The sequence below is a fragment of the Puma concolor genome, chromosome A3, assembly GCF_028749965.1.
Source record: "Puma concolor isolate L17-30 chromosome A3, mPumCon1.1.hap2, whole genome shotgun sequence".
Lineage (NCBI taxonomy): Eukaryota > Metazoa > Chordata > Mammalia > Carnivora > Felidae > Puma > Puma concolor.
The window spans coordinates 36116924-36144499 of record NC_141669.1 but is presented as its reverse complement, the minus strand read 5'-3'; the positions used below and the strand labels follow the sequence as shown (position 1 = coordinate 36144499).

The 27576-nt window shown below is 43.7% G+C and overlaps 2 protein-coding genes and 1 long non-coding RNA gene across 9 annotated transcripts in view; 1 reads left to right on the top strand and 2 right to left on the bottom strand.

Moving 5' to 3' along the window:
- MRPS5 (mitochondrial ribosomal protein S5) overlaps window positions 1–4458 on the bottom strand; it is a 29324-nt gene extending 24866 nt beyond the window's left edge. The window contains exons 1-2 of the mRNA XM_025927365.2: window positions 4238–4458; window positions 224–304 (exon numbers count right to left, since the gene is read on the bottom strand). Of these exons, the coding sequence (XP_025783150.2) occupies window positions 224–304; window positions 4238–4295 (139 nt within the window). The 5' untranslated portion in view covers window positions 4296–4458. The remainder of the gene's footprint in view (window positions 1–223; window positions 305–4237) is intronic.
- Window positions 4459–4492: 34 nt separating this feature from the next.
- Window positions 4493–27175, top strand: LOC147582366 (uncharacterized). 5 transcript variants are annotated; one of them, XR_015249029.1, is made up of 5 exons: window positions 4493–4696; window positions 18870–19053; window positions 23069–23151; window positions 23380–23472; window positions 24596–25457. It is a non-coding gene; the product is annotated as an uncharacterized LOC147582366 (long non-coding RNA). The 5 variants fall into 5 exon arrangements; XR_015249028.1 differs by lacking the exon at window positions 23069–23151 and adding an exon at window positions 26723–27175 and having other exon boundaries at window positions 4507–4696; window positions 24596–24835; XR_015249027.1 differs by lacking the exon at window positions 23069–23151 and having other exon boundaries at window positions 4503–4624.
- Window positions 14060–27576, bottom strand: ZNF514 (zinc finger protein 514). 3 transcript variants are annotated; one of them, XM_086700519.1, is made up of 5 exons: window positions 27362–27576; window positions 25417–25505; window positions 20272–20398; window positions 19847–19930; window positions 14060–16758 (listed from the first exon to the last, which is right to left on the bottom strand). In XM_086700519.1, exons 3-5 carry the CDS (start codon window positions 20390–20392, stop codon window positions 15773–15775), a joined length of 1191 nt encoding a protein of 396 aa, XP_086556645.1. In that variant the 5' UTR covers window positions 20393–20398; window positions 25417–25505; window positions 27362–27576; the 3' UTR covers window positions 14060–15772. The 3 variants fall into 3 exon arrangements, with proteins under 3 accessions (XP_086556645.1, XP_086556647.1, XP_086556648.1); XM_086700521.1 differs by having other exon boundaries at window positions 14060–16452; XM_086700522.1 differs by lacking the exon at window positions 27362–27576 and adding an exon at window positions 26976–27052.

Genomic DNA, 27576 nt, shown 5'->3' with positions numbered 1-27576 from the left:
AGCACATAGGAATTAGTCAAAAACTATAGCTATTATTTTTTAAAGCCTTGAACTATAACAACTGTAATCATAAAAAATTTGAAAAATACTCTAGACCTTATGTACTTCCATTATAAAGAATGCCCCCCCCCCAAAAAAGTATGTGCTCTGTTCATTTACAGTTACACGAAGCACTCTAGCATTCGATCCTGTAAGAAACAGTAGTTGGATAAATGAATCTCACCATTGCTGAGAACAGTCTTCAATGCCAAAATGGAAGCTGTTGGAAAGGTGTTTAGGTAAAGCTGCCTGGACCATATGTGACCTGTAAATTAAAAAAAAAAAAAAAAATCTTTTAAGATACTTTCTGCATTAAAAGGAACATTTTATCACCCAAAGAATATTAACATCTATAGAATAAAAGAACCAAGAGAAGGAAGTGAATAATTTCCAGGTTCCATGACCATGTGAAGTAGACAGCATCACCTTCTCCTTCATGCTCACGTCTAACCAGTTACCAAGCCCTATTAATTCTCTGCAAAAATCTATCAGCTATGCCCTCCCCTATGGTCTCACTGCCCCCCTCTTTATTCAGGTGCCATCCCTCAGCCACAAAGTAACAACAGTCCCTTAGTAGGTCCTGCTGCTACCCCTCTCATTCTCCATCTGCCATCAGGCAGCCCTTCCTAAAATAACAAGTCTGGTCACCTCCCAGCTCTGATTTCTCATTCTTTGGCTCCCTACTGCCTGCACCAATTCAAAATTCCTCAACATAGCCTACGTGACTGCAACGAGGACCCAACCTCCCATATCAGCCTCACTTGCCACCACTCTCCCCTCCACCCTCTCTGACTACACCAGACTTTGTAGTCATTCTTTTTTTTTTTTTTTTTTTTAAAGACAGAGGTTGAGCGTGTGAGCTAGGGAGAGGGGCAGAGGGCGGAAGGAGAGAGAGAGAGAGAGAGAGAGAGAGAGAGAGGGAGAGAGAGAGAGAGAGAGAGAGAGAGAGAGAGAGAGAGAGAATCTTAAGCTGGCTCCACACTCAGCACAGAGCCCGAAGCAGGGCTCAGTCCCATGAGCCCAGGATCATGACCTGAGCTGAAATCAAGAGTTGGACACTTGGTCACCCAGGCACCTCCAACTTGTAGTCATTCTTGAACACACTGTGCTCTTCAATCCCTTTGTGTCTCTGACACGTTCTCCTGAAATATCACTCTCCTGAAATATCTGAAGGCTCCTGGTTCCCAAAGTGGCCCCCCCAGCACTCTGGGGGAGAGAGTCCCCCTCTCTCAAGACTCTGAAACTCTCGCAGTCTCAGGCTGTAACCGTATTATGTGCCACTTCACATAGCAGAGTGCTTCCAAACAGGTTCTGACAGCATTTATTCGTAAGTGATTTTTGAAAAGGGTACCAAGACAAATCAGTGGGGAAAGAACAATCTTTTTAAGAAATGTTGCTAGGACAGGGGCATCTGGGTGGCTCAGTCGGTTAAGCGTCCGACTTCGGCTCAGGACATGATCTCGCGGTTCGTGAGATTGAGCCCCACATTGGGCTCTGTGCTGACAGCTCAGAGCCTGAAACCTGCTTCGGATTCTGTGTCTCCCTCTCTCTCAGCCCCTCCCCTGCTCACACTCTGTCTCTCTCTGTGTCTCAATAATAAATAAACATTAAAAAAAAAGAAAAAAGAAAAAAGAAATGGTGTTAGGACAAACGAATATCCTCTTGCAAAACAATGAAGTTAGAGTGCTACTTCATACCATATATAAAAATCAGCTCAAAATGGGTCAAAGACCTAAAGGTAAGAGGAAAAACTATAAAACTCTTAGAAAAAAACCATAAGGGTACATCATCATGACCTTCAAACTGGCAATGGTTTCTTAGATATACTAAAAGCATAAGCAACAAAGAGTAAATAGATAAATCAGACTTCACTAAAATTTAAAACTGTGTTTTAAGGGAAACTATATTCAGAGAGAAAAGACAACACACAAATGGAGAAAATTTTTGCAAATTATCTGACAAGGAACTTATTTCTAGAGTATACAAAGAACTCTTACAATTCACTAATAAAAAGACAACCCAATTTAGAAATGGGTAAATAGGGGCACCTGGGTGGCTCAGTCAGTTAAGCATCTGACTTCAGCTCAGGTCACAATCTCGCGGTCCGTGAGTTCGAGCCCCGCATCAGGCTCTGGGCTGATGGCTCAGAGCCTGGAGCCTGCTTCCCATTCCGTGTCTCCCTCTCTCTCTGTACCTCCCCCATTCATGCTCTGTCTCTCTCTGTCTCAAAAATAAATAAACGTTAAAAAAAAAATTAAAAAAAAAAAGAAATGGGTAAATATTTGAATAGACATCTCTCCAAAGAACATTCATAAATGGCCAAATAAACACACACAAAAAAGATGTTTATAAGCCACCAGGGAAATGCAAATCAAAACCACAAACTGATACCACTTCACACCCACTAGAATAACAATAATCAAAAGGACAAATAATAACAAACGTTGACAAGAATGTAGAGAAGGAAGAACTCTCACGCACTGCTGGCGGGAGTGTGAAATTGTGCAGCTACTTTAGAAAACAGTCTAGCTATTCCTCAAAGTTAAACATGGAGTTACCGTTTGATCGTTTGATTGAGCAATTCCACTCCCGGGTCTATACACAACAGAAACAAAAATACTGCATACAAATATTTATAGCAACATCAGGCATAACAGCCAAAAGGTGGAAAAACCCAAATGTTCATCAACTGATAAATGGATACACAAAATGTAGTAGATACATGCCACAGAAATTCAGCCATAAAATGGAATGCAGTAGTGCTACATGCTACAACATGAATGAATCTTGAAAACCTTATGCTAAGTGAAACAAGCCAATCACAAAAGACCACATAGTATATGATTCCGTCTATATGAAATATGCAGAACACAGCAAACTATAGAGGTAGAAAGATCAGTGGTTGCCTAGAGCTGGGGGCAATGAGCAAGTCGGGGGGATGAGAGCAAAAGGGTATGTTTTTGGGGAGATGAAAATGTTCTAAAAATTTATTATGGTGATGGTTGTATAGATTTGCAGATATACTAAAAACCACTGAATCATACACCTTCAGAGGATGAATTGTATGGTGTGTAAATTACATCTCAATAAAGCTGCTACCACAAGAAAAGTTTATAATGCACCAGAAGAAGAAAAAACAAAACAAAACAAAACACAACCAGGCTCTGGAGCCAGATGGTGTGTGTGGGCGCAAAAACCTGACCTCCTCCCAGTGTAACTTTGAACATGTTTCTCAACCTATGTGCCTTAATTCTTGGTCTGCAAAATAAGAATAGTAAAAGCATCTATCTCACAAAGGCACTGTATAGATGAAGTGAGGAAAAGCATAAATAGTTTTAAGATAGTTCCTGGAACACAGTAAGAACTCATGAGGGAAAGCTACAAACGCTATAGGTGTTATTTGAATGGAGCCTTGAAAAGAGGAGGAGGTGGTCACAACATGAACAAAAGTAAAGAATGTTCAGGTCAGATTTCCTGCCAAATCATTTCAGGTTAAGTTTCCCAACAAAATGAGTTACCAAAAAGAAACAAACAAGACCTTTTCCGTTTTCAGAGGTCTTTAGAATTTGGAATTACGAATGTTGGGTTGCGGGTTTACAATAAAATAGAAGGATGAAAAAAGCCCTAGTCATGAAGCACAGTGGTAGACCTTATGCTAAAGGATACAGCAGACTGACCCTCCTCAGGCTGCAAACCAACAAGGGGGGGGGGGGGGGGTAACAACAGTAACGGCAAAACTAAGGACATTCAAAACATCCTTCTTTTCAATAATGACACTGATCAGCCCGGGATCTAAAATGACTGACACCAATCCTATCCGACCCAAGCTGCAGGACTGCCTCCATCGGCTTGGAACCCCACATCGACCTCACCAAAGGAACCTGTGGGTCACGCCCGCCGGGAAGGCGATGCTTGCTCCCCAGTTTCCCGCGCCTGTTAGCCAAGCACGCAGGAGGAGTCCGGTGAAGTGGAACGAGACTTGGACAGCGTCCAGTCCACCCTCACTTTACAGACAGAAGCCCTGCGACCCAGAGAGGGCGCGGAAGCGTGCAAGGTCACACAGCAGCTCCGGGCAGGATCGGAGCCCGGCATGATGGGTTCAGAGGCCGCTTCTTTCTGCCCGTGCATCTGCAGGCAGCAGGCAAGCCCCCGCTCCCGTCCCCGCTCAGAGCCCCTCTCGCGGCGTCCCGGCTCTCACCCGCCGGCAAGCCACACAGCGCAGGGAGGCAGCCTGCAGCGCGTACCACCGCCGCCATGGTGGAGCCCTGAGAGAGCCTCTGTCCAGGCCGCTTTCTCCACCGCCTGCCGCGACTGCTTCTCGCCAAACGGCTGGCCACGGCCTGCGGCTGAATTCCCGAGGCCAAAATGCCGCACCGCAGCGCACGCCGAGGTGGGAGATTGTCTGCACCGGCAACAGGATAGAATGAGCACGGCGCCGCCGCGGACAGCCCCGCTGAGGGTCCTCGCATTAAGACCCGGGGGCGGGGCTTGGGCTGGCTGCCGGTCTGGGCGCAACCGAGAACGCGGCGGGTCGCTCCGGCGCAGTGAGTTGGTGCTGTGGGCAGTTCGCAGCAAGAAGTGCGAGGTACACGTGAACGCGAAAAGGGTCTACGTGAAGGTCCAAGGCTGAAGTCTCCAGGAGGCTTAGAACTAATAGGTGAATAAGGCCAGCAGTATAAAGTGTTCATACCCAACTTCAGTAAAGCTTGGAAGTTGGTTAGATTTATTTAAGCACTTCTGTTACCTTGGACTTCACACGCATTTGTGTGTTCTGATTCTAACGTTTGGTCACACGGTCGTAACCTAGACCTATGCTACGGTTTTTCACGAGCCCCACTCGTGGCTTCATACCATCTGGGCCTGCCCGCATTACCCAAGTATGTAGACGGAGAGAAGACACGGACTTCTTGTAAGAAGCTAGTATTCCTGCTCAGGCCGACCTCTGATTTTCAAATTTAGTATAAAAATTTTCAAGCACAGAAAAACAAAAATAGTGACAAGTTAGAGTTCAAAAATTAAGACTGACACGGTTGCTTCACCTGTTCTTTCTCCCTCATTATTAACAATCAAGTCCTGTGCATTTTTTGAATATCCTCGTTCCTGGGCTATGTGAATTTCTTGATCTGAAGATACTGGGGATGTATCTTTTATTGGTGTTAGGACTGGTATGAGACGTAATATTTGTAGACTTTGTGCAGCTTGCTTGGCTGCATAGTCCGTTATTTCCTTTAGATTCTATAGACCCTCCCTTTTGATGCCTCCCAGGTGAATTACAGCCACCTCTTTCGGTTCATGCACAGCCTCTAAGACAGCTATTATTTCAGGTCCATATTTAATAGGAGAGTTATGATTTGATAACAGCCCTCTCTCTCTCTCTCTGTCTCTCTCTGTCTCTCTGTCTCCAGATTACCCCATGGGTTTGAGGCTCTTTGCCAATTGTAAAGCACGAGTGAGTGCTATTAACTCTGCTTTTTGGGCAGATGTATTTACTGGGAGTGCTTTGGCCTCAACAGTCTGTTGTGTCCCTAGCTTTTTATATCCCCCTTTTCATGAAACTACTGCGGTCAGTAAATCATCATCTGCATCATCAATAGGAGAATGTTTTAAGTCTGATCAGGTAGAATAACAAGATCAATAACCTCTGAACAGCTATGCTTTATAGAAGTATGATGGTCAGGTCCAGGCATAAGGGTAACTGGGATTCCGGTCTGATGGGTCTTAAGGACCACTTCAGGTGTGTCTAAAAGCATAGCCTGGCGTTTAGTAAGAACCTCCCGCCCCCATCATTCATTGGTGGCCTTTAGTTTCTAAAACACTTCGGACCTGATGTGAAATCATTACTATCAGGAACTGTCCCACAGTAAGTTTTGAGGCTCCTTCCACCAGGAGGGCTGTTGTATGCTTGGCTAAAGCCTCTGTTTGCAATTTCACATCAATAGAGGTAGTTCCTAGGACAAATATGGCTAAGGGATAAAACCATCAAGAAGTGCTCTTTGAGGTCTAGCCCTAACAATATCTTAATTACAAGGAATCACTGACAAGTGAGGCGAGACTTGTCTAGGAGTAGACAAGACATTAGAAAAGATTTAGAATAGACAAATAGAGCCCCAAGTGCATCATCCAATCTAATAGCATAAGGAAAGTGGGGTTACCCATTATCTCCACAAGTCCATAATTAACCCCATGGAGTGGGATACACTCTGGCTTTTAAGGAACAATTTTGTCATCCCAGCCACACAGAATTGGTCAAGGTGATAGTTGAGTTATACAATTGTTGAGGAATCCATCCTATTTTCCAGCTGTTTAAATAATCATATGCCCAGGGCGGCTCAGTCATGGTTAGGCATCTGACTTCAGCTCAGGTCATGATCTCATGGTTTGTGGGTCATAGCCCCATGTCAGACTCTGTGCTGACGCTCAGAGCCTGGAGCTGTGCTGATAGCTCAGAACCTGGAACCTGCTTCGGGTTCTGTGTCTCCTTCTCTCTCTGCCCTCCCTCCGCTCACACTCTGTCTCTGTCTCTCTCAAAAATAAGTAAACATTCAAAATATTTTTTAAAAATCATGTGCTCTTGGGGTCCTTCTTTATCCCTACAGAATAACAAGCAAGAAGAATGTTGATATATGAGCTGTGATGGCAATTTCTCTGAAGTTTACCTCAAGCTGTCTAGCTTAGGCAAACAACAGACATTCAAAAATCAACTAGAATTTAACATCCACCAAGATGTGTTATTGAAACATAATTTTTCTCTCTAAAATCACCCATATTTCCAGAGATAGCCAAATCAAGACTAATTCATTTGAAAAACAAGACCAATTTTAACAAATTTAGCCAGATTATTTATATAAGCTCAGTAAGAATAGCAATTGACCATCCAGATCTTTTAAAATCTGCTTTGCTGGAACTTTTCATAATGAATCTAATATTAGTAGCCTCTGTAGGCCAGAAGCCAAGCCACATACTTGCCATCAGATAAGCCTGCAATACCTATAGATTTGGGCAAATTCCTCTTCGTGAAGACCCCCCCCCCCCCCCCCGGAACATCCTGAGGTTCCTGCACCTGCCAGAAAGTGGCTTTCTTTACTCACCTGATAAAGTTGCTGGGCACTCTATAATATGTAATGCTGGCCTCTATAAGGCCAACATTTCCAAGGGGCTTTATGGCTCCATATTTCGTAAAGTCACCCTTAGTTCCTTAAAGCTGTCTGGTCATGTCTGAGTCTATGTGATGAGGTTTTAGAGTGATGGGTGTCTGGAGCCGACAGACCTCTCCTTATTCCTGTCCTTATACAAAGTTGTCTGTCTTGGGCATGGGACAGCCACCTAAGTCACTAGCATGCTTGCCAATCTTAAGACTCGTGTGTGAGGTTTCCTCCTCATTGGTCTAATGTGATCCCCTTCACATCTCTGGTCTAGCCTCTTCTGGCTGTGAGACCTCTGCTTGGAGCCCACCAAAACCCATACCCAACTGAATTAAAACCCAACTGGGGACTGTTCCCTAGGGAAATTGGCTATAAAAGACTTCCTGTGTTGGAAAGCTGCTCAGACCATGATGGATTTCTATCTTGAGGGTTTTCTGTCAATGTCCTCTATTAACTACTTAAATTACCAAATTGGATAAATTCCTCTTGTAAATCTTTTCTAATGTTTTCCATGGGTTTAAAATGGGATGTTTGTCACAGCATGGCATGATATTTCAGTCCATTCACCGGCACCCATTTGTACGATACAGTAGGGAAGCAGGGGGAAGCTAGCATCCCTCCTACAGGGCCTTTATGGTAGGACAGTGATCAACAGCAGTTTCATTTGAGGGAGACCTCTAGTCACTTTGACACCTGCCCTAGCAGGCACTTTTGGAAGTAGAATTTTAATTTTATACTAGTGTATTTTTAAAATCCATTCATTTCAGGGGCACCCGGGTGGCTTAGTCGATTGATGGAGCATCTGACTCTTGATTTCAGCTCCGGTCATGATCCCAGGGTCGTGAGATCAAGCCTAGCATCAGGCTCTGCAATGAGCATGGAGCCTCCTCAAGATTCTCTCTCTGTCTCCCTCCGCCCCCTCCCCCACTTACATGTTCACTTGCTCTCTCAAAAAATAAAAAAATAAAATAAAATCCATTCATTTCAACCTTAGTCTGTCTTGACCACACATAAAATTCCTTTCCAAAGATTTCCTTCACAAACCTTCTACAACTTTACTTTGCATTTAGATTTTGTCCCAAGCCATTTCTCTCCAAACAACTAGTCTCGTTATGGACAAAATTACTTTCTTTTAATTCAACAAAAATGTATTTCCATTCCTTATATCTTTCTTACACATCTGCTTTCCTACATACAGAGTTGCTTCCTTTATTTTCATCAGTCTTAATTACACTTAGCAGAATTTTGATCTCTTAGAAACCTTAGTCTCCAGTGAAAACTAAGTAGTAACAAATTGTGAACTGTTATACCAGAATTCTTTAGATGGCAAATTTATGAATCAATTAAGCATAAAGTGTATTACCAACAGACTCAAATATCCTTAATTTTTCTGCAGTAAGAAGCCAAAAGCAGAAACCTGTGTTCAGTTGTCAGTGCTTTAGCCCTTTCTCCTATTTGGAAAAGACCTAGAAATCCAATGAAAAAGAGGACATCAAGTTTCTGGGTCTTACTACCATTCTGACCAAGGTACTAATTTCCAGCCAAAAGACAGGCTTTCCCCTCCTCATAGAGTAGCCACAGGCTAGAGGATTGCAGCCTGAGAAATTGACATAAAAGTATTCCAATAAAACCATACTCCTTGAAAAGCCCCTGAAGTTAAAGGAAGAGAAGAGAAAGTACTCACCAAGTTTGCACCACGGTTCAAAGTCCAGATGAGAGGACTTGGGCCCCACGTTGGGAACCAAAATGATGTGGAAATGTAGACGTTCTGAGCGAAAGGTCAAGAAAGAATTGAGACATCTTTGGTGCAGAAAGGTAATTTTATTAAAGCACAGGGACAGGACCAATGGGCAGAAAGAGCTACGTCAGGGTCATGAGGAATGGCTGATTATATACTTTCAATTATATATTAGAGATAGCATAAATCTCCAAGGAATCTCTAAGGAAGGATGTTCAATGAACTTAATTCAATCTGTCATCCAAGCAAAACTTTAAAGTTAACAATTATCCATGAAAACTTTGAAATAGAATTAGCCATCATTGTTTTTTGAGAGAGACAGCACGTGCACAAGAGTGGAGGGTAGAGAATCCCAAGCAGGTTCCATGCTCAGCACGGAGCCCAAAGCAGGACTCAATCCCATAACCCTGGGATCATGACCTGAGCCCAAATCAAGAGTTGGACACTTAACTGACAACCCAGGTGCCCCAACCATCATTTTAAGTCATCTTTTTGTTAACAAATTGCAACAGAGATAACACAAGCTTATTAAACCTTCAGTAATCCTTGGTAGAATAAAAGTTTCAATTACTTTGAATATTGAATTATGTTCCACTCGGGTCCACTTAAGATTTGTTCCCCATTGTCAGTTTTTTGGGTTTGTTTGTTTTTTTTTTGTTTTTTTTTTGGTTGTTGTTTGTTTTACTTGGGGCACCAGGGGGGATATCTAAAGTGGGCAATGATAAGTCTGAGGGGTGCTCTTTGCTCCTGGACAGCGAGGGGAGGAGGAGGAGCCATTGGTGCTGGAGGCCAGAGGATGCTCTAGGAACCAGTTATGTAGGCCACACCCAAGGTGGTGCAGAAACGGGAGGAGTGGGAGAAGAAGTGATGTGCTGCCAGAAGGCAGAGAAAGAGAGTTCCCAGTTCTAAACCTCATCAGCTCAGACAGGTGAGCAGATACCATATTTTTGTGGTTGTCTTTTTTCCACCAAAGTGGAAATATGCAGTCCACGTTGGGCTGGAGAATACAAGGTACTTTCCCAAAACAAAAGGAGTTTCAGCAGCTGCCTAGGAATATTCCTTAAAGTCCCCATCCCAAGGCAGACTAATCACAGTTGGCTCTAATTATCACCATGGAGCTGGGAAATGAATGAGAAGAAGCCCCCACATCTATTAGGAGGGAACAGTGAGAGGGTTACCATCCCCTTAATTAGGAATGGCCTCTGTTTCCTCCAGCAACCTGGGTTTAGAAGGAGGCCTATTTAGAAAATTTTCCAATATGTCAGGAGTGAGTTTATTGGCCTGGCTAAGTGGCCAGACACATTCTGCAAGAGGTCTTTAGGTCTGGGTCCTGATTTAGAGCCATGAAGGCCTGGATGTAGTGTACCTCCATCCATTTGCCTATTTCCTGCAGGAGAGATCTGATAGGTCATACTGAGATCATGCAGTGTTACAGAAGATGAGTCATTTCTTTTTTTTCTTCCAGAGAGATTGAGAGAGGGGATGAGAGAGAACCCCAAGCAGGATCCCCACTGCCAGCACAGAGCCTGATGTGGGGCTTGAACTCATGAATTGTGAGATCATGATTTGAGCTGAAACCAAGAGTGGGATGCATAACCACCTGAGCCACCCAGGCACCATAGGATGAGTCCTTTCTTAAATTTTGCAATACAAATTGTTCCCAGTGGGTTAAAAGGCATTCCAAGGGGGGGCGCCTGGGTGGCTCAGTTGGTTAAGCGGCCGACTTCGGCTCAGGTCATGATCTCACAGTCTGTGAGTTTGAGCCCCGCGTCGGGCTCTGTGCTGACAGCTCAGAGCCTGGAGCCTGTTTCAGATTCTGTGTCTCCCTCTCTCTGACCCTCCCCTGTTCATGCTCTGTCTCTCTCCATCTCAAAAATAAATAAACATTAAAAAAATTTTTTTAAAAAAGGCATTCCAAGGGACAGTCCTTGGGAATTGAAGAAGAGAGAAGGTCCATTACTAAAACTCTGCACAATCCCAGTGCAGCTCTTTCTGCCCACAGGTCCTGTCCCCATGCTTTGTAAAACCACCTTTTTGCAGTGAAAACATCTCAAAAATTCTTTCCTGACTGTTTGCTCCTAGACCCCAAATAATATCAGAGACACTGTGGAAAACAGTATTGAGGTTCCTCAAACAAGTTAAAAATAGGGGCACCTGGGTGGCTCAGTCAGTGAAACGTGGGATCAAGCCCCAAGTCGAGCTCTACACAACTCTACATGACTGCAGCTCTACACGACTGCAGACCCTGCTTGGGATTCTCTGTCTCCCTCTCTCTCTCTGCCCTTCCCCCCCACTCGCTCTCCCTTGCTCTCTGTCTCAAACTAAATAAATAAACTTAAAAAAAAATAGAACTACCCTATAGTCAGTAATCATGCTACTGGGTATTTACCGCCCCCCCCCCAAAAAAAACACTAATTAAAAGGGATACATGCATTATTTATTGCAGCATTATTTACAATAGCCAAACTATGAAAGCAGCCCAAGAGCCCATCAATAGATGGATAAAGAAGATGCAGGGTGTGTGTGTGTGTGTGTGTGTGCAATGTATTTTTCAGCCATAAAAAAAGAATGAAACCTTGCCATTTGCAAAAACATAGATGGAGCTAGAGAATATAATACTAAGAGAAAGAAGTCAGAGAAAGACAAATACCACATGAACTCACTCATGTAGAATTTAAGAAACAAAAACAAATGAGCAAAGGGGGAAAAAAAGAGAAACCAAAAAACAGACTCTTATCTGTAGAGAACAAACTGGTGGTTACTAGAGGGGGAGATGGGGGAATGGGGGAAATAGGTGATGGGGATTAAAGAGTACACTTATGAAGGGAGAAAAAAAGAATTGAAGCATTTTCACGTTTTCACATCCACTTGAATGTGTGTGCTTGTGTCATAAAGAACTTGGCTGGTCTTTGTCCCTGCTTCCTGGGAGGTAACCCCTCAATCCTTGGAATTTTCTGATGTGTCTTTGTTATTCATAGTGGGTCTTGAGACCACACCTGGTAGTTTATGCTAATGAGAGGACTCTTAGTTACCCCTAGTTTATGCTAATTAGATGATTAGGGGTGAGGGCTGACCAAGTCAGAAAGACCAACCTTGTGGTTGGAATTGGAATTTTGAGCCATGTGATATCAGCCCGACCTCCAAGGAGGGAAGGGGCACTGAAGCTTGAGTTCAACTGCGTGGTCAACCAACCATGACAACATAATGAAACACCAGTGAAGACTTTGGACAATGAAGGTCAGGCGAGCTTCCCTGCTTGGCAGTACTCTGCATAGTTACACATATGCCCGCAGGTGATGTGTTCCTGGGGAAGAAGAAAGCCTCACAATCGAGATGCTCCCAGACCTCAATCTATGTGCCTCTTCCTTAGGGTGCTTTTGATTTGTATCTTTTTGCTATAATAAAGTTATCATAATATAGCCCTTTCCAGAGTCCTGAGATTTGCTCTAGAGAATTATCAAGCCTAAAAAGTGTGGCAACTCCCAAATTTGTAGCCAGCTGGTCAGAAGAGTAGCCTAGGGACCCCCAAATTTATGGCTGAAGTGGAACAGTCTTGTGGAGTACTGTGTCTTTAACCTGTTTGGCCTGATTCTGGGTAGTTGGTGTGTTAAATCACTGTAGTGCTACAAAATAGCAATGAGTTTTTCTGTACACACATACCAACCCACCTCCAAAAGATGGAACAATGCCAATCTATACTTGAATTGAAAAATAATTACAGGAAGCAACATTGTATTTTTCGAAGAAAATATTTAACTGGTAGTTTTCTAGGAGTTTTTCATCTAGTACAAAAGTGCGAAGTCAGGGGCACCTGGCTGACTCAGTCAGAAGAGCACGCGACTCTTAATCACAGGGTCGTGAGTTCAAGCCCCACGTTGGGTGTAGAGATCACTTAAAATAAATAAATAAATATTTTTAATGTGGTATATCTGAACAGTAAAATACTTTTTAAAAGTCAGAAGCAGTGAGAAAAAGTGGGTAATACAAGTTTTTCAAATTAACACATGGTTAGTAATGACCTACTGTCTGCTCATTTGAGAGGAAGTATGAGAAATTACCTGAAGCAGCTGATAATCTGGTTCAGGAGACAAGAAAGTGGGAAACTGATAAACAACCAGTAATTTAAATAGATCAAAACAGTAGTAAGAACTATCCCAAGACAAGATACTTTTTGTTTTTAAAAACCTTAAGCAAACACAAATGCTTTTACAATTGCAAATCAGTAAGCTATGACTTCACATCAATGTTCAAGATAATTCTTCCCTGAGGAGGGGGGTGTTTGAACAGGGTTATGACCAATTATCAGGCTTCAGATAAGTGAAAGGGGCATCCCAGCCTGGTGGAACAGGCAGGGGAGTGTGGAGGCATGTCTGAGGTATGACAAGCTAAGTAGTTTGTCTGTACCAGAGGTTCTGTCAGGAGCAGCAGGAGGTTAAGGCAGAGCAAAGAGGACATTTAATGCCAAACTGAGTGAAGATAGATCCTCACTCAGTTTGGCATTAAATGTCCTCTTCACAAAGGTTTTCAGATGAGGCAATGGGTGCACACTGATAATGGTTAACATGGCAAAGATACACAGGAGGGACAGACGTTAAGCAAAGACCAGCTATAAAGTCGCAGGTATCCAGTTATATAAAGGGACTTAGGCTGGGGTTAGAGAAGGGCATTGGGAGAACAGATAGAGCAAACTAAGCTATTACTAATATAATAAATTTGCTCTTCCCTGTGCAACCTGGCTCTCTGGGAAGCAATTTCCATGATTTCTAGGTTCCTAGACTGGCATTCTGATCTCAGCTGTCCAGATGCCTCCTGTTCATCCTATCTGCCTGCACCCCTCTGTCTTAGCCAGCCTGTTGGACCCCTAGTCCTGCCTGTCTGCATGGACCCACTTTGAACTGATCCCCTGATGTCTGGGCTCAGCTTCCTAATCTGGACTTAAAATGGTTAAAGGACTGTTTTTAGTTTAAGCTAATCTTTTAGTCAAGACTATTCTGGTCTATGCCAGCTCCTGCTTTTGGTTTTTCCATATAAATTTCAGAGGCAACATGATATGAACTTGAGACTCAGTAAGCTTAGGGGTAACTATTTCAGAAAATAAACACACACAGACACACCGAAGTAACAGACAAGACAGGAAAAGTAGTTTAGCAATAGTTGGTGTATTTGTATATTTGAGATTTTTAAAAAACAATTTTTATTCAGGTGTATTTTATATACCATAAATTTCACCCATATTCTGTGCACAATTCAATGATTTTTAGTAAATTTACCAAATTGTTCGACCGTCACCATAATCCAGTTTTAGGACATTTGCATCACTCCAATAAGATTCCTTGTAACATTTGCATTCACTCCCAATTACCTCTCCCAGCACCAGGAAATCAGGAATGTACTTTGCCTCTGAAGACTTGCCATTTCTGGACATTTCCTATAAAAGGAACTATACAATACATGGTATCTGGCATCTGGCTACTTTCACTTGGAATAATGTTTTTGAAGTTTTGATCTTTTTATACAATACCCGTATTTAATGATTTTAATGTTTAAAATTTTTTTATTTTATTTTGAAAATCCCAAATCTAGTAGCATAATGATCTAACAAAAATTGCTTTTTGCTCAAACTTTAAAAATACCACTCCATTGCCTCTTAGAGAAAGGTAACGCGTAATGAGTGCACGGGAGTTTTGTACAGGAAGATCTTCAGTCTCTCCATCTCAAAACCACAGCTGTGAACCAGAAGGAACGAGGCCCAGCCCAGGGCATGGCACTTCCAGAAGATCAGTTTCCTTAGCTCTGAACTATGGTTGGGCTAAATCACTGGTGGCTCTCCACCTCGCTCAGCCGCCATTCTCTTCGCCCACATGGTAACACCTCCCTCCGCTCTCCGAATGGGGAGGCAAAGCACATTGCAGTTATAAAGAGCCCCTACCAGGTAGAAAATCACCAGACTAGGTGATTTCTCAGATTCCTTTCAGCTCTTGTTTTATGAATCTCAAGTCTGAAAGGAATTTTCCCCGCATCCATTAAGTTCCCAGGTTTCTCTACAGAGTGAAGCCTTAATGTATGCTGAGGCCTGAACTATACTAGTGGGTTTTCCTAGTTTCACCAAATTCAAAGAGTCACTCTAGTACACATTCCCTGATGTGCAAAATGGGTGGAAAATCTGCCAAAGGCTTTTCCACATGCATTGCATTCCCAGGATTTCTAACTAGTAGGGTGAGTTCACTGATGTTTATAAAGGAAAGAGGTTTGGCTAAAGGCACTCCCACATTCACCATTTCCATAGTGTTTTTCTCAAGAATGATTCTCTGATTTTTTTGAAGAGATGAGCTCTGATAGACCTTCCCACATTTACTGCTTTCAGGGGGCTTCCCTTTTATGTGTGTTCTTGGTGCTTAGTAAAGGAAGAAGTATTACAGATGGCTTTTACCACACTTGTAGTTGCTCTCCCGTATGAGTTATCTGATATTTATTTACTTACTGGTTGGCTGATTGATTGATTGAACAATATGTGACTGAAAGCTGTGCCATATTCATTGCATGGATAAGGCTTCTGGCCAGTAGAAACTGTCTGACGTTGAATAATGGGTATCCTCTGACGAAAGCCTTTCCAAATCCATCACACATACTTGGTTTCTCACTGGATGGATTCTCTGCTGTTTGATAGTGTGATTCAAAGCCCAGCTTCTCTCTTAACATTGACAGAGCATCTCTTTAGCATGTACTGTCTGATGTTAAATAAGATGTCTTCCAAGTCGTCGCACATATGTTACACTTATAGGAGCTCTCGCCAATGTGTGTAATGTGAATCATGTATGTACTCCAGCTGAAAGCCTTCCTACGTTCACTGAATTCATACAGCCTTTTTTCCAGCATGACTTTTCTGATGTTTAATAAGGGATGCAGTATGAGCAAAGGCTCTCCCACATTCATTACATTTGTAGGGTTTCTCTCCAGTATGAAATCTATAATGTTGAGTGAGAGATGAACTCTGGCTGAAGGCTCTCCCGCATTTATTACATTTGTAAGGTTTCTCTCCAGTATGAAATCTATAATGTACAATGAGAGATGAACTCTGGCTGAAGGTTCTCCCACATTCCCTGCATTCATAGGGCTTTTCTCCAGTATGAGTTCTCTGATGTTTAATAAGGGATGAAGTATGACCAAAGGCTCTTCCACATTCATTACATTTGTAAGGTTTCTCTCCAGTATGAAATCTATAATGTAGAACAAGAGATGAACTCTGGCTGAAGGCTCTCCCACACTCGCTGCATTCATAGGGCTTTTCTCCAGTATGAGTTCTCTGATGTTTAATAAGGGATGAAATATGACCAAAGGCTCTCCCACATTCACTGCATTCATAGGGCTTTTCTCCAGTGTGACATCTCTGATGGCGCCTAAGTTCTGACTGGAAATGGAAAGACTTCCCACATTCATTACATTTACAAGGCTTCTTCCCTGGATGGGTTCTCCGGGAGTTACTTCTTCCTGAAGTCTGTCTGAATTCTGTGTCCGATTTATAAGATCCTTCTCCTATGGGAACATTGTGTTGGTTAAAAAGGACTGATCTTAAGTCTAAACTTCTCCCAAAATCACTCCATTCACGATCTATCCTAAGGGTGGTAGTAGATTTGTGAGTGACTGACATTTCTTTCGGATGTCTCTCCAGTTTTTTTGGATGTATCTCTAACTGGTCATCACAACCACAAATTGCTTTCAGTTTGCAGAAGGAGAGTTCATCTCTGATGTGTTTTTCTACTGATGCTATGGGGAATAATTCCTCTTTGGAAATATCCTGATTTAGTCTTGATTCCTTGGCTTTAGGCCTTTTCTCCCAGTCTGGGTGGGGGAAAAAAGAGACATGCTTGTATTAACTGTTCCATGGGCAAAGAGGAAGTAAAATGCTATAATGGATGTAAGATCATGAAGCTTTAAAATAATATCTGAGGGACGCCTGGGTGGCTCAGTCGGTTAAGCGGCCAACTTCAGCTCAGGTCACGATCTCACGGTCCGTGAGTTCGAGCCCCGCGTCGGGCACTGGGCTGATGGCTCAGAGCCTGGAGCCTGCTTCCGATTCTGTGTCTCCCTCTCTCTCTGCCCCTCCCCCATTCATGCTCTGTCTCTCTCTGTCTCAAAAAAATAAATAAAACGTTAAAAAAAATTAAAAAATAAAATAAAATAAAATAAAATAATATCTGAGGCAGACAGCCTCTCCTTTGCTGTCGCCTCTCCTTTGCTGTCCTGCCCACTGCTTCCTTGCAGTGTATTCAATAAACTTCTATCTCTTTGTCTGCCTCAGGTGAATTCTTTCACCTCAAAATAATGATAATAATAATATCATCTGAGACGTGTACAGTTTCCTTCAAGAATGGTATATGTCTGAGGTTTTGGAGTTACCAAGAATAAGTGATAAGCAAGTGAATGCAGATTAGGAAAACCTGAAAAAATAGTGTTTGGATTCCAGTACACAAGGTAAGTCCAAAGATCGTAAAGATGAGAAGAGGGTAGGAAGATGCCCTCACAAGGTCCCCTCAGCACTTCAGTTTATATTACTATATATAATTGTGACAGGAAGATTAATTCTCCCTCAAAGTCATCCATGCCCTAATCCCAAGAACTTGTAAATATGTGCCTTACATGGCACAAGAAGAAAAAAATGCCTTACATGGCTAAAGGGACTTTGCAGATGTGATTAAGGGCCCAAACCTTTAGATGGGGAGATTATCCTGGATTATTCAGACAGGACCAATGTAATCACCCACATCCTTCAAATCAGAGAGCATTTCATGGCTGGGTCAGAGAGATGTGGTGTGAGAAGGATTCAGCCCACCATTTCTGTCTTTGATGGTGGAGAAAGGGCACCAAGAGCCAAGGAATGTAGCAGTCTCTAGAAGCTGTTACCATTCCTCAGTTTATAGCCAGCAAGAAAACAAGGATCTCGGTTTCACAACTGCAAGAAACTGGTTCTGCTAACAACTCAAATAACCAGAAAGCAGATTCTACCCTAGCCACTCCAGAAAGGAACACCTCTGCTGACATCTTGTGTGAGACCCATGCCAGACTTCTGACCTATGAACTACTAAATAATAAGTCTAAAGTCTAAACTAATAAGTTTAAAGTCTTTAAGTTTGTGGCAATTTGTTTCAGCAACAATAGAAAATGAATACAATAATAATAAAGTGTCTGAAAAGGTAAATGACTAGTGACGCCAGTGCTCCCAAAGGCTAGATTCTGAGTCAGTGGGTCTTGTGTGACCCCTGGGGATCTAGATGTTTCTTTTTTTTTTTTTAATTTTTTTTTTCAACGTTTATTTATTTTTTGGAACAGAGAGAGACAGAGCATGAATGGGGGAGGGGCAGAGAGAGAGGGAGACACAGAATCGGAAACAGGCTCCAGGCTCTGAGCCATCAGCCCAGAGCCTGACGCGGGGCTCGAACTCACGGACCGCGAGATCGTGACCTGGCTGAAGTCGGACGCTTAACTGACTGCGCCACCCAGGCGCCCCGGGATCTAGATGTTTCAACAAGTTCCCTGAGAGATTCTGAAGCACAGCCATATTTGTAGAGCACTGTAAATGGACAGATATTTATCTTGAGACCAGATCCAGATGTCAGACCCTTGCTCCCAATCAGAAAAAGAACAAGAAAGGAGCACCTGGGTGGCTCAGTCGGTTAACCATCCAACTCTTGATTTTGGCTCAGGTCATGATCTCATGGTTCATGAGATTGAGCCCCACATTGGGATCTGTGCTGTTGGTGGGGAGCCTGCTTGGGATTCTCTCTTTCCCTCTCTCTCTCTCTGTCCCTCCCCAACTTGCACATGCACATGCCCTCTCTCTCTCTCTCTCTCTCTCTCTCTCTCTCTCAAAATAAATAAACTTTAAAAAAAAAGATTAAGAAAAGACTAATATAGGAGAGATCAGCAACTTCCCTCTCTGTCCTCTATTCTAGGCTCCTATGAGTCCCAACCTGTGCCTTGGGATTTGAGGACTTCTTTCCTGAGCTTTACCTCTGACCCAGGGCTGTGATTCTGCCTCAGAGATGAACATTGGCATAGACTGTCACCTTTCTCCAGTGTGCTTGGGCTACACATGGCAAGAAGAAGAGCTCTGAGTCCAGAATTCTGCTCCAAGAGGTGAGGCCTATCAGGTACTCTCAAGTCACCTAGGAATACATGGTCTCAAAGAGATGACATCAACAGATGGCAAGGAGTAGTCTTTGTTTCTGGAACCACCTCTGTTGAAGCTCAGTGTCCTCACCTTGATCTTCTTGACATCATCCATCTGCCCCTGCCTGTAACCCTTTAGTTTCTAGGCCACTCAACTGTTCTGTTTGGTCTCTTAGTAACTCCCTTAACCCTGCTGATATAAGATAGTCTGGCCATTTACAACTGTTGACCCTTAGAGTCCATCCAACATTGATCACGTGACATCTAGCGATACTGAGTGGCACTAAGAATCCAGAAGGGGCGGGCAGAGATGGGTACCAAAAGTAGCTTAAGTGCTAGAGAAGAAAATGAACATCTCTTCTTCTGACACTAGAGATAATTACAAAAGCCTAATAGTATTCAAAATACTGTTGGGGTGCCTGGTGGCTCAGTCGGTTAAGTGTCAAACTTCAGCTCAGGTCGTGATCTCACAGCTCATGAGTTCAAACCCTGTGTCGGGCTCTGTGCTGACGGCTCAGAGCCTGGAGACTGCTTCAGATTCTGTGTCTCCCTCTCTCTCTGCCCCTCCCCCACTTGCACTCTGTCTCTCAAAAATAAATAAACATTAAAAAAATTTTTCAAAATACTGTAGTGGGTGGAGGGCTTCTGACAAGTAGCCTCACCTCTCAGAGGATGGTCCCCTAACCAAGGTTTCAGGGCAACTTCCTACCCAGGGCTGATCCTTATTACGTGTGATGCTGCTTAGGTCTCACTCACTCACCTGTTGAGATTTCTCCCTCTACCACACAGGGCTCTTCCCCTTCCTCCAACTGGCAGATCACATATGGTTTAGATACTGGAAGCCCTGATGGTAGAGAAAGAAAAGGATCATGACTGGGTATGTTAGAGGCCAAGGCTTTAGCCCTAGGTCTTTCTGGGGGAGAAATAGGTGTGGAAAGCCTACAAATAGGCATTGTAAAATATTAGGAGCAGAATCATGAAACTTCTTATTATGGTTTCATAGCGAGCAAGACTTTTCCTACAAATGAAGAATGAGGACTCCAGAGAAAATGTAAATGTCTGATTCCAGAACCCCAGGGCAAAACTCAGCCAACAGGCCTAGAAACCCCAAGCTTTTAAACAACAATGAAATAAAGATGGCAGGCCTGATGGGCAGGCTTTAGGCTTTGGAGGAGCTGAGCTCACCCAGAGAGGCCAAGTTCTTGAAGTTCTCCAGCATCACTTCCCTGTACAGGTCCTTCTGAGCAGGATCCAGCTGCCCCCATTCCCACTGGGTGAATTCCACAGCCACATCCTTGAATGTCATCAGGTCCTGAAACACAGAAGACACTGCTGTATCCTTAGGGAGCACACTAACAGCCCCAGGAAGAAGAGAGGATGAGCGTCTGAGTAGAACCTTAGGATGTGGAAGGGATTCCACGAATTCCTAGCTATCCCAATGCCCAGTTTGGGATTTTGTCATCTCAAAAATATTTTAAGCTGCTTCAGGAAACGTATCTTCCTTACTACTTGGAAGTAGTAAGTGTCCACTCTTGTCAATACTTTAGTCACACTGCTTAGAAATATAATCAGGGTCAGAAAGAGGATCTCTTTTGCATTGTTGGTGGGAATGCAAGCTGGTGCAGCCACTCTGGAAAACAGTATGAAGGTTCCTCAAAAAACTAAAAATACAACTACCCTACAACCCAGCAATTGCACTGCTAGGCATTTATCCAAGGGATACAGGTGTGCTGTTTCAAAGGGGCACATGCACCCCCATGTTTATAGCAGCACTATCAACAATAGCCAAAGTATGGAAAGAGCCCAAATGTCCATCGATGGATGAATGGATAAAGAGGTGGTATATATATACAATGGAGTATCACTCGGCAATCAGAAAGAATGAAATCTTGCCATTTGCAACTACGTGGATGGAACTGGAGGGTATTATGCTAAGTGAAATTAGTCAGTCAGAGAAAGACAAATATATGACTTCACTCCTATGAGGACTTTAAGAGACAAAACAGATGAACATAAGGGAAGGGAAACGAAAATAATATAAAAACAGGGAGGGGGACAAAACAGAAGAGACTCATAAATATGGAGAACAAACAGAGGGTTACTGGAGGGGCTGTGGGAGGGGGGATGGGCTAAATGGGTAAGGGGCACGAAGGAATCTACTCCTGAAATCATTGTTGCACCATATGCTAACTAATTTGGATGTAAATTTAAAAAAAAATAAAAAATAAAACAAGTTAAAAAAAAAAAGGGGGAAATATAATCAGGGTCTCAAGAAAATCAGCCCTACAGAGACATTCTGCTTAGGGAGACAAATGTAATCCATTTCCTTCATTTTCTACAAGTTCTACTCTCAACTTAGTTGCACTTAATTCGAATCAACTAGAAATAACAGGCTATACGCTTTGCATTCTCAAACGCACTAGTATCAATACTCTTCTATTTTTGAAACTTGTGACCTATGATTTTAATGACAATTTTCACTAAATCCAAATCAAATAATTTGGGATTTATAATAATTTACCCCCACCCCACCCCAGCACACAGTTCAGTGATAGTGTACCAAGTAGCTTTATAATGAATCGTTAAGTCTTTTATGAGTTTGATTACCATGAATCCTCTCCCCCAAAGCCTAATCACTTTTCTATTCCTATTCATTCAATTCCTGAATGTGCAAAATTGACAGACCCTGGATCCCAGGTCTCCACAAGGGACAAACATTCTGTGGATCCCAACCAGAAGTATCCTGTCACCCTCTAAACAGCAACGAGATAACCTCCCATTTGACTTACACTGTATGATGATTCACATACCATGAACTAAAATGCAGATAAATGTAGCATAAACTCCTATACTTTTCCCAAAATATGTTTAGAAATCCCATTTAGACATTGATTCCATAGAATAAGTCAAAGGAAAAATTTTACATTAACATAAGTCAGTCCAAAATAATCAGATATGGAAAACTCACTTCTAATAACCCCTTTTGATAGATTATATTATTTATTCAAAATATTCACTGGCTCTCCCTGTAGGACTGAATTTCCTGTTCCACTGACCTAAGTGTAGTCAAATAATCTGCTTTTCACAAACAGAATGTGAAACATGTAATACAGGCAAAAAATAAACCTTTGATGATAGAAGTCTTTGAAGTTTTGCTGTTCTTAATATAGCATAACTAGCCTAAACTGACTCATTAAAAAAAAAAAAAAAAACTAGTACTTAAAGCAGGGTTCTGCCATCACAAAAAGCCTAAAATATGTGACTTTGGCTTAGAGCCAGAAGTAAAGAAAGTTATTGATGCTATGGCAACCCATGTAATTTGGTGGTGAACTGTGTGCTAAAACAGTTGTCTGCAATAACTGGAAAGACGAACAATGTAAGAATGAATTTGTGGTGCTGTGAGAAGAGGCTGGAACATCAGTAGTGTGAGGTGGTTGTTATTGGCAGAAGTTGACAAAATATCTCAAGAAAAAGAAATGAGCTCAAGAGTTGGCTAGTTTGCAAAATAAAAACGGAAGGCAAAAGAAAGGATCCGGAAATTGTAAACTTACAGAGTTGGAGATTTAACCAATTCTGGTTCCCAGTTGGTCAAGGACAATATAGATAAGGCTTTTACATGACAAAGGATGGTTAACAACCTAATGGAAGGACCAAAGAGTGTGGTCGCCAAACCTTTGGTTTAAACCTCTGAATAATTTCAGATGGCTCCCAGTAAATCCTTTCAGGGCAGCTGAAGTGCTTAGTGACTAAAGGAATGGCTTTCTCAAGAAAACCCCCAAGAGTTCCACAAAAAAGAACTGTGGGTAAAATTGCTGACACATGGAAGTGACAGAAAACAAATACATAAAAAGCTGATGACCTTTTCAAGAGTTACAGCGAATGTTCATGACTTGAAAAAGTCCTTGGGCCATCAATTTATTCAAGGAGGATGAAAAAGTTGCTTAGCCCTCAAGTGAGTTTATTCTCCAATATCATTTCATAGGTGACCAAGGAGGGTACTGCAGAAGGAACATGGGGGCAGAGCCAAGAGCTAAGGAGAGCACTGGCCTGAGGAGCTCCATCCAGGTAGCAGAAGCAGGGCATAACCAGAAGACTTCCCGGTCCCAAGGTCAGCATTTCTCACCAAGTCTGCCCAGAGGAATTTCATAGCTGCTGCAGACCTGAGATTGCTGGGCTCCTCCCATGCTTCCCCTTCCCGGACTCCTAATTGTGGTTATCTTGTGGTTACCTTGTCTGCATTATTCCACTGTATTGGATATATGGATTCAGGCAATTTGTCCTTTTACATCATAGGTTCAGAGGTCTCCAGATCCGGAGGAAAAACATCCAGACCTGATGTTGAGGCCATCACACCATCAAAGACTTTGATCTTAATGCTCTTAGTAGGTAACTAAATAGAGGTTTTGGGTTATCTCTCTTGGGGAGAGATTGTGTGTGGAGGGAGGGAAGTGAATATTTGTAAGAAAACAGACAGTGGCAGACTAATTATTTGTTCAAAGTATTCACTGCCCCTCCCCTGACGCCCCACACTATGGAAGGCCTATTTATACTTCCCACCTCACTGACATTAGGCTTGGCCACATGACTTGCTTCGGCCAATGAGTTGTGGGCAGAAGCCAGAAGAACCACCTCCTGGTTCTGACACTGTACTTTTCCCTGCCACATAACAACATCCCAGAGCAGACTTGATCTTTCAGCATGAATCCCAGAGCAAAGAGGGTGTAGAGGAGTCAGAGCTGGCCCACTAGTGATACGTAACATAAAGAAGAAATACACCTTTGTTACTATGAGCCATTGAGATCTACAGGCCATTGTTCCTACGACATTCCTAGATTAAGCTCTCTGATATGCCTCTGAATGGTGTACATTAAGGCCAAAGAGGTTGAAACTCGATTTATTATCCTACTAGTTATCTGTGAGAATCCTCTATTGGTGGGGGTTTCCCCCACTGGCTAGAAAATTAAATACAAATGTCTATCATTAGGCTACAATACACGAAACTACCATGTTGGCTGCTAGGAAATGAGGCAGCCTGGCATCCACAGCCTTCCACTTGATTTTCTCCACATCCAGCCTACTATAGCCAAACCTGAATCCAATTCTGGAGTCGGTCACCATTACCCCGTTTACCCCCTCACAACCGAAGCTGACTAGGAATTACCATTTACCAGAAGACTCCAGCAATGATATGAGGTAACTGCGTTATTGAGTGGTTAAGATCTTAGAGCCAGACAACCTGGATCTGAAACTAGGATGCCTTCCTTATGTGCTAGAGAACCACGAACAAGTGACTTTATCTCTCTTGCTTTTCTCAGTTACCTCTCTGTGCCTCAGTTGCCATTCTTCAAAATAAGAATGTTTGAAAGATGAAATGAGTTAGTGTAAGTAAATTGTGTAGAACGGCTCCCGATACATATTTGGTTCTCAGTACATAATGGCTATTACTATTTTCACCATGATCATTAACATGATTTAAAAAAAATTTTTTTAATGTTTATTTATTTTTGAGAGAGACAAAGCGTGAGCAGGGGAGGAGCAGAGAGGAAGACACAGAATCCGAAACAGGCTCCAGGCTCTGAGCTGTCAGCACAGAGCCCGACGTGGGGCTCGAACTCACAAACCATGAGACCATGACCTGAGCTGAAGTTGGACACTTGACCGACTGAGCCACCCAGGCGCCCCACCATTATCATTAACATGATTACCATCCTCATTTCACAACTGCAAACCCAATGCATAGAGAAGTTAGGTGAGTGTTCCAGCCAGGTAAGTTAAGTCTATCTTCTCACTAATCCAGGGAGATAACATCTGAACAGGCACATAGCCTCAAATGGCCTCCCCACCTGTCCATACCCTCCGAATGTCCTTGCCCCCTTTTCTCCATGAGCCTTACCGAACCTCGCCAGGCTCATTGTTCTTTTACTACACCCTGATGGAAAGGCCTATCTGTGCCACGTCCATCTGTCATCAAACCATGCACAACCTTACTGTGACTGGGGCTGCGTCCTGGGTACCAGAGTCTCCCCCCCCCCCGCCCCTTTCTGTGGTAGTGACACTCCTTCAAGTTCAGGGCTCCCTCCATTACTTGGTACTCACTGCAGTGCTCATGACAGAAATAAACCAAAAGATCTGTGTGAGTACATACTGAGCAGAGAGGAGGGGGCCCTAGAAAGGGACAGGCAGGCCAGCATCCACCTTGATGGGTTCAGCCTCCAGCAGAGCAGGAATTGGGGTCAGTTCCCTTGAGCGAACAAAGAGGCTCCAGAGAAAAGGAGGCGAATACATTATAGTTCAATCATTTGAGGAATAATGAAGAGAACCCCAACTCACCTGGGGCCTGGCTTTCAGGAATAAACTGGCTGTTCCCTTTTCTCCTGGGTATCTCTCTGGAGAAAGAGCAGGGTCCTGAGAAGGGAGAACTAAGAAGGTAAAAGGAGCCATAAGGAAGGCTAACCCTTATGGCCTTTGCAGCTCCCAGATTCCCCAAGCTAGAAACCCCTGAAGAGTCAGCATGTCACCTCAGTGGTTCTGGGGACAGAGCTGGGTCAAAGGGAGCTGACGGGCAGCCTCTAGCTATCCTACAGGAGACAGAATTGCACAAGCCCTCCCCCACCTCTCCTGTCCAAAGGCCACAGCAGGCTTCAGGTAACTGAAGTATCACCAAATTCCAGCCACTCCACTGGAGAGTTACTTACTGGGCATCTCCTCTACTAGGCCTTTTAAAAATATCAACATGGAGAAGACTTTCAAGGAACTTTAAATATAGCCTATGGTATGAGATTAAGAACACAAAACAAGGCCCAGGGCAAGGCCAAGAAATATATACACTTTAAGGGAAAGAAGTTACACCTTTCCCCTCATCCTTGGGAACCCAGCTCAAAGGTCAGTTCTCCCTGAGAAGTTCCCAAGCATAGGTCTCTGCAAGCATACTTTTTAAGTCCCGCTATAATAGGGTTTTTATATCATACTATTTTCAAAGCCTGAAAACAAACAAAACACTAGCCGCAACCATGCCAAAGAAGTTATCATAGCTAACAACAACAAAAGCATGGAAATGGCAGGCAGCATGGTATGGCATAGGTCAGCACATCTCAAACGTTAATGTGTGTATGGATTCTGGGGGATCTTGTTAAACAGACTCTGATTCAGTGTATGTGGGGTAGGACCTGAGAGTCTGCATTTCTAAAGAGTTTGAGATGATTCCTGTGCTCTAGTCTACAGAATACAAGGCATAAAGGAATACAGAGGGGGTGGTAGTCCCAGAGATTCGGCCCAGTTCTGCCACTGGCCAGTCTTGTGACCTTGAGCATGTGCACTGAAGAACGAAAAGTTAAAATGCCCACTTGGTGAAGGACAGGAGATTTTAAACATAGAAAGAAATGGCTTAAAAACTCATGGGTCACCTGGATTGCCTTGTCCCCAACACTAGTGAAGAGGTGACTACAGGAAGTACCCCCCATGTATACTGCTAATCTTCTACACAGTTGAGCTAGAAAGGCTGGAGGAATCTTATTACTTAATGAAGCAATAAAGGAAATGGTGGCAAGGCTCTAAATGGCCCCACTGCCCTCTGATCCCTGGCCAAGGCCACTCCTTCACAGGTTTGTTTATTCTTTACCCTCTCCCTCCCACACAGGATAGCCCTCCCCGCTCTCCTCTGGCTTTTGGGAAGTCTTCCGCGGCCATCCCCTCCACCTCTACCATGGTGTCTGGATACGGAGACTTCACGCTCCTGGGCTTGGATAATTAGGAAATGCCACAGGGAAGGCGGTTACAGGCTCTGCCCCTTCCTTGGATTCCTCGGCCTCTTCCTAGGGTCGTCCTCCTCCTTGGCCCGCGACTAACTCCCCAGAAGGGCTCCTGGCCCTCTCCACCCTCGAGAGCCAAACCTGATGCTGTGGAGTCCATAGCTGGGGCTAAGCGGCGACGTCCTTTCACTAGGTCCAAATGTCTGTCCTGCAGCCGCAGCCCTGCGGTCCTCCCTTATGGCTCAGAGAGCAGGGAGCAAGCTAGGTGACATCGGGCATTCCCACTCCGCGCAGTGACGCCCAGGCGACCTGCAAGGCCCAGAACAGGGCAGTCAAACCCAGACTCCGGGGTGGTTCGGTTCCCCTGCTTTCAGGCGCGCTCTCAGTCCCCTCACGAGCCGGGCCTGGGCCCCCTGGCTTCGCTCCGTCGCCTTGCTCCTCGGGACCGGACTCTGGACCCCAGTTTCACCGCAGACCCACACCCATGATGACTACCACACCACCAAGAGATACGGCCGTAGCCACACCTGCTACCTCGGTACCCAGTGCGCCTCCGCGGCCCGGAGCTAGCAGGGATTCAAAAGAGAGCCTCACGGGGACACTGCAACTCGATCTCCTAGCTCCAGGCCCCACAGCCCCTCGCGGAGGGACACTTCCAACAATGTCACGGGCTGGCGCGCAGCGCTCGCAACAGGCCGGCGGCCCCGAAGTCTCCGAACCCACAAAGAACAAACCCCACCCC

Coding starts and splice junctions, on each gene's coding strand:
- ZNF514 (XM_086700522.1), bottom strand. Junction 20,399..25,416: donor TCCTGAAAGCCAGGCCCCAG/GTGAGTTGGGGT, acceptor TCTGTGTTTCAG/GACCTGATGACATTCAAGGA. Junction 16,759..19,846: donor AGAGGGAGAAATCTCAACAG/GTGAGTGAGTGA, acceptor TCCCCCACCCAG/ACTGGGAGAAAAGGCCTAAA.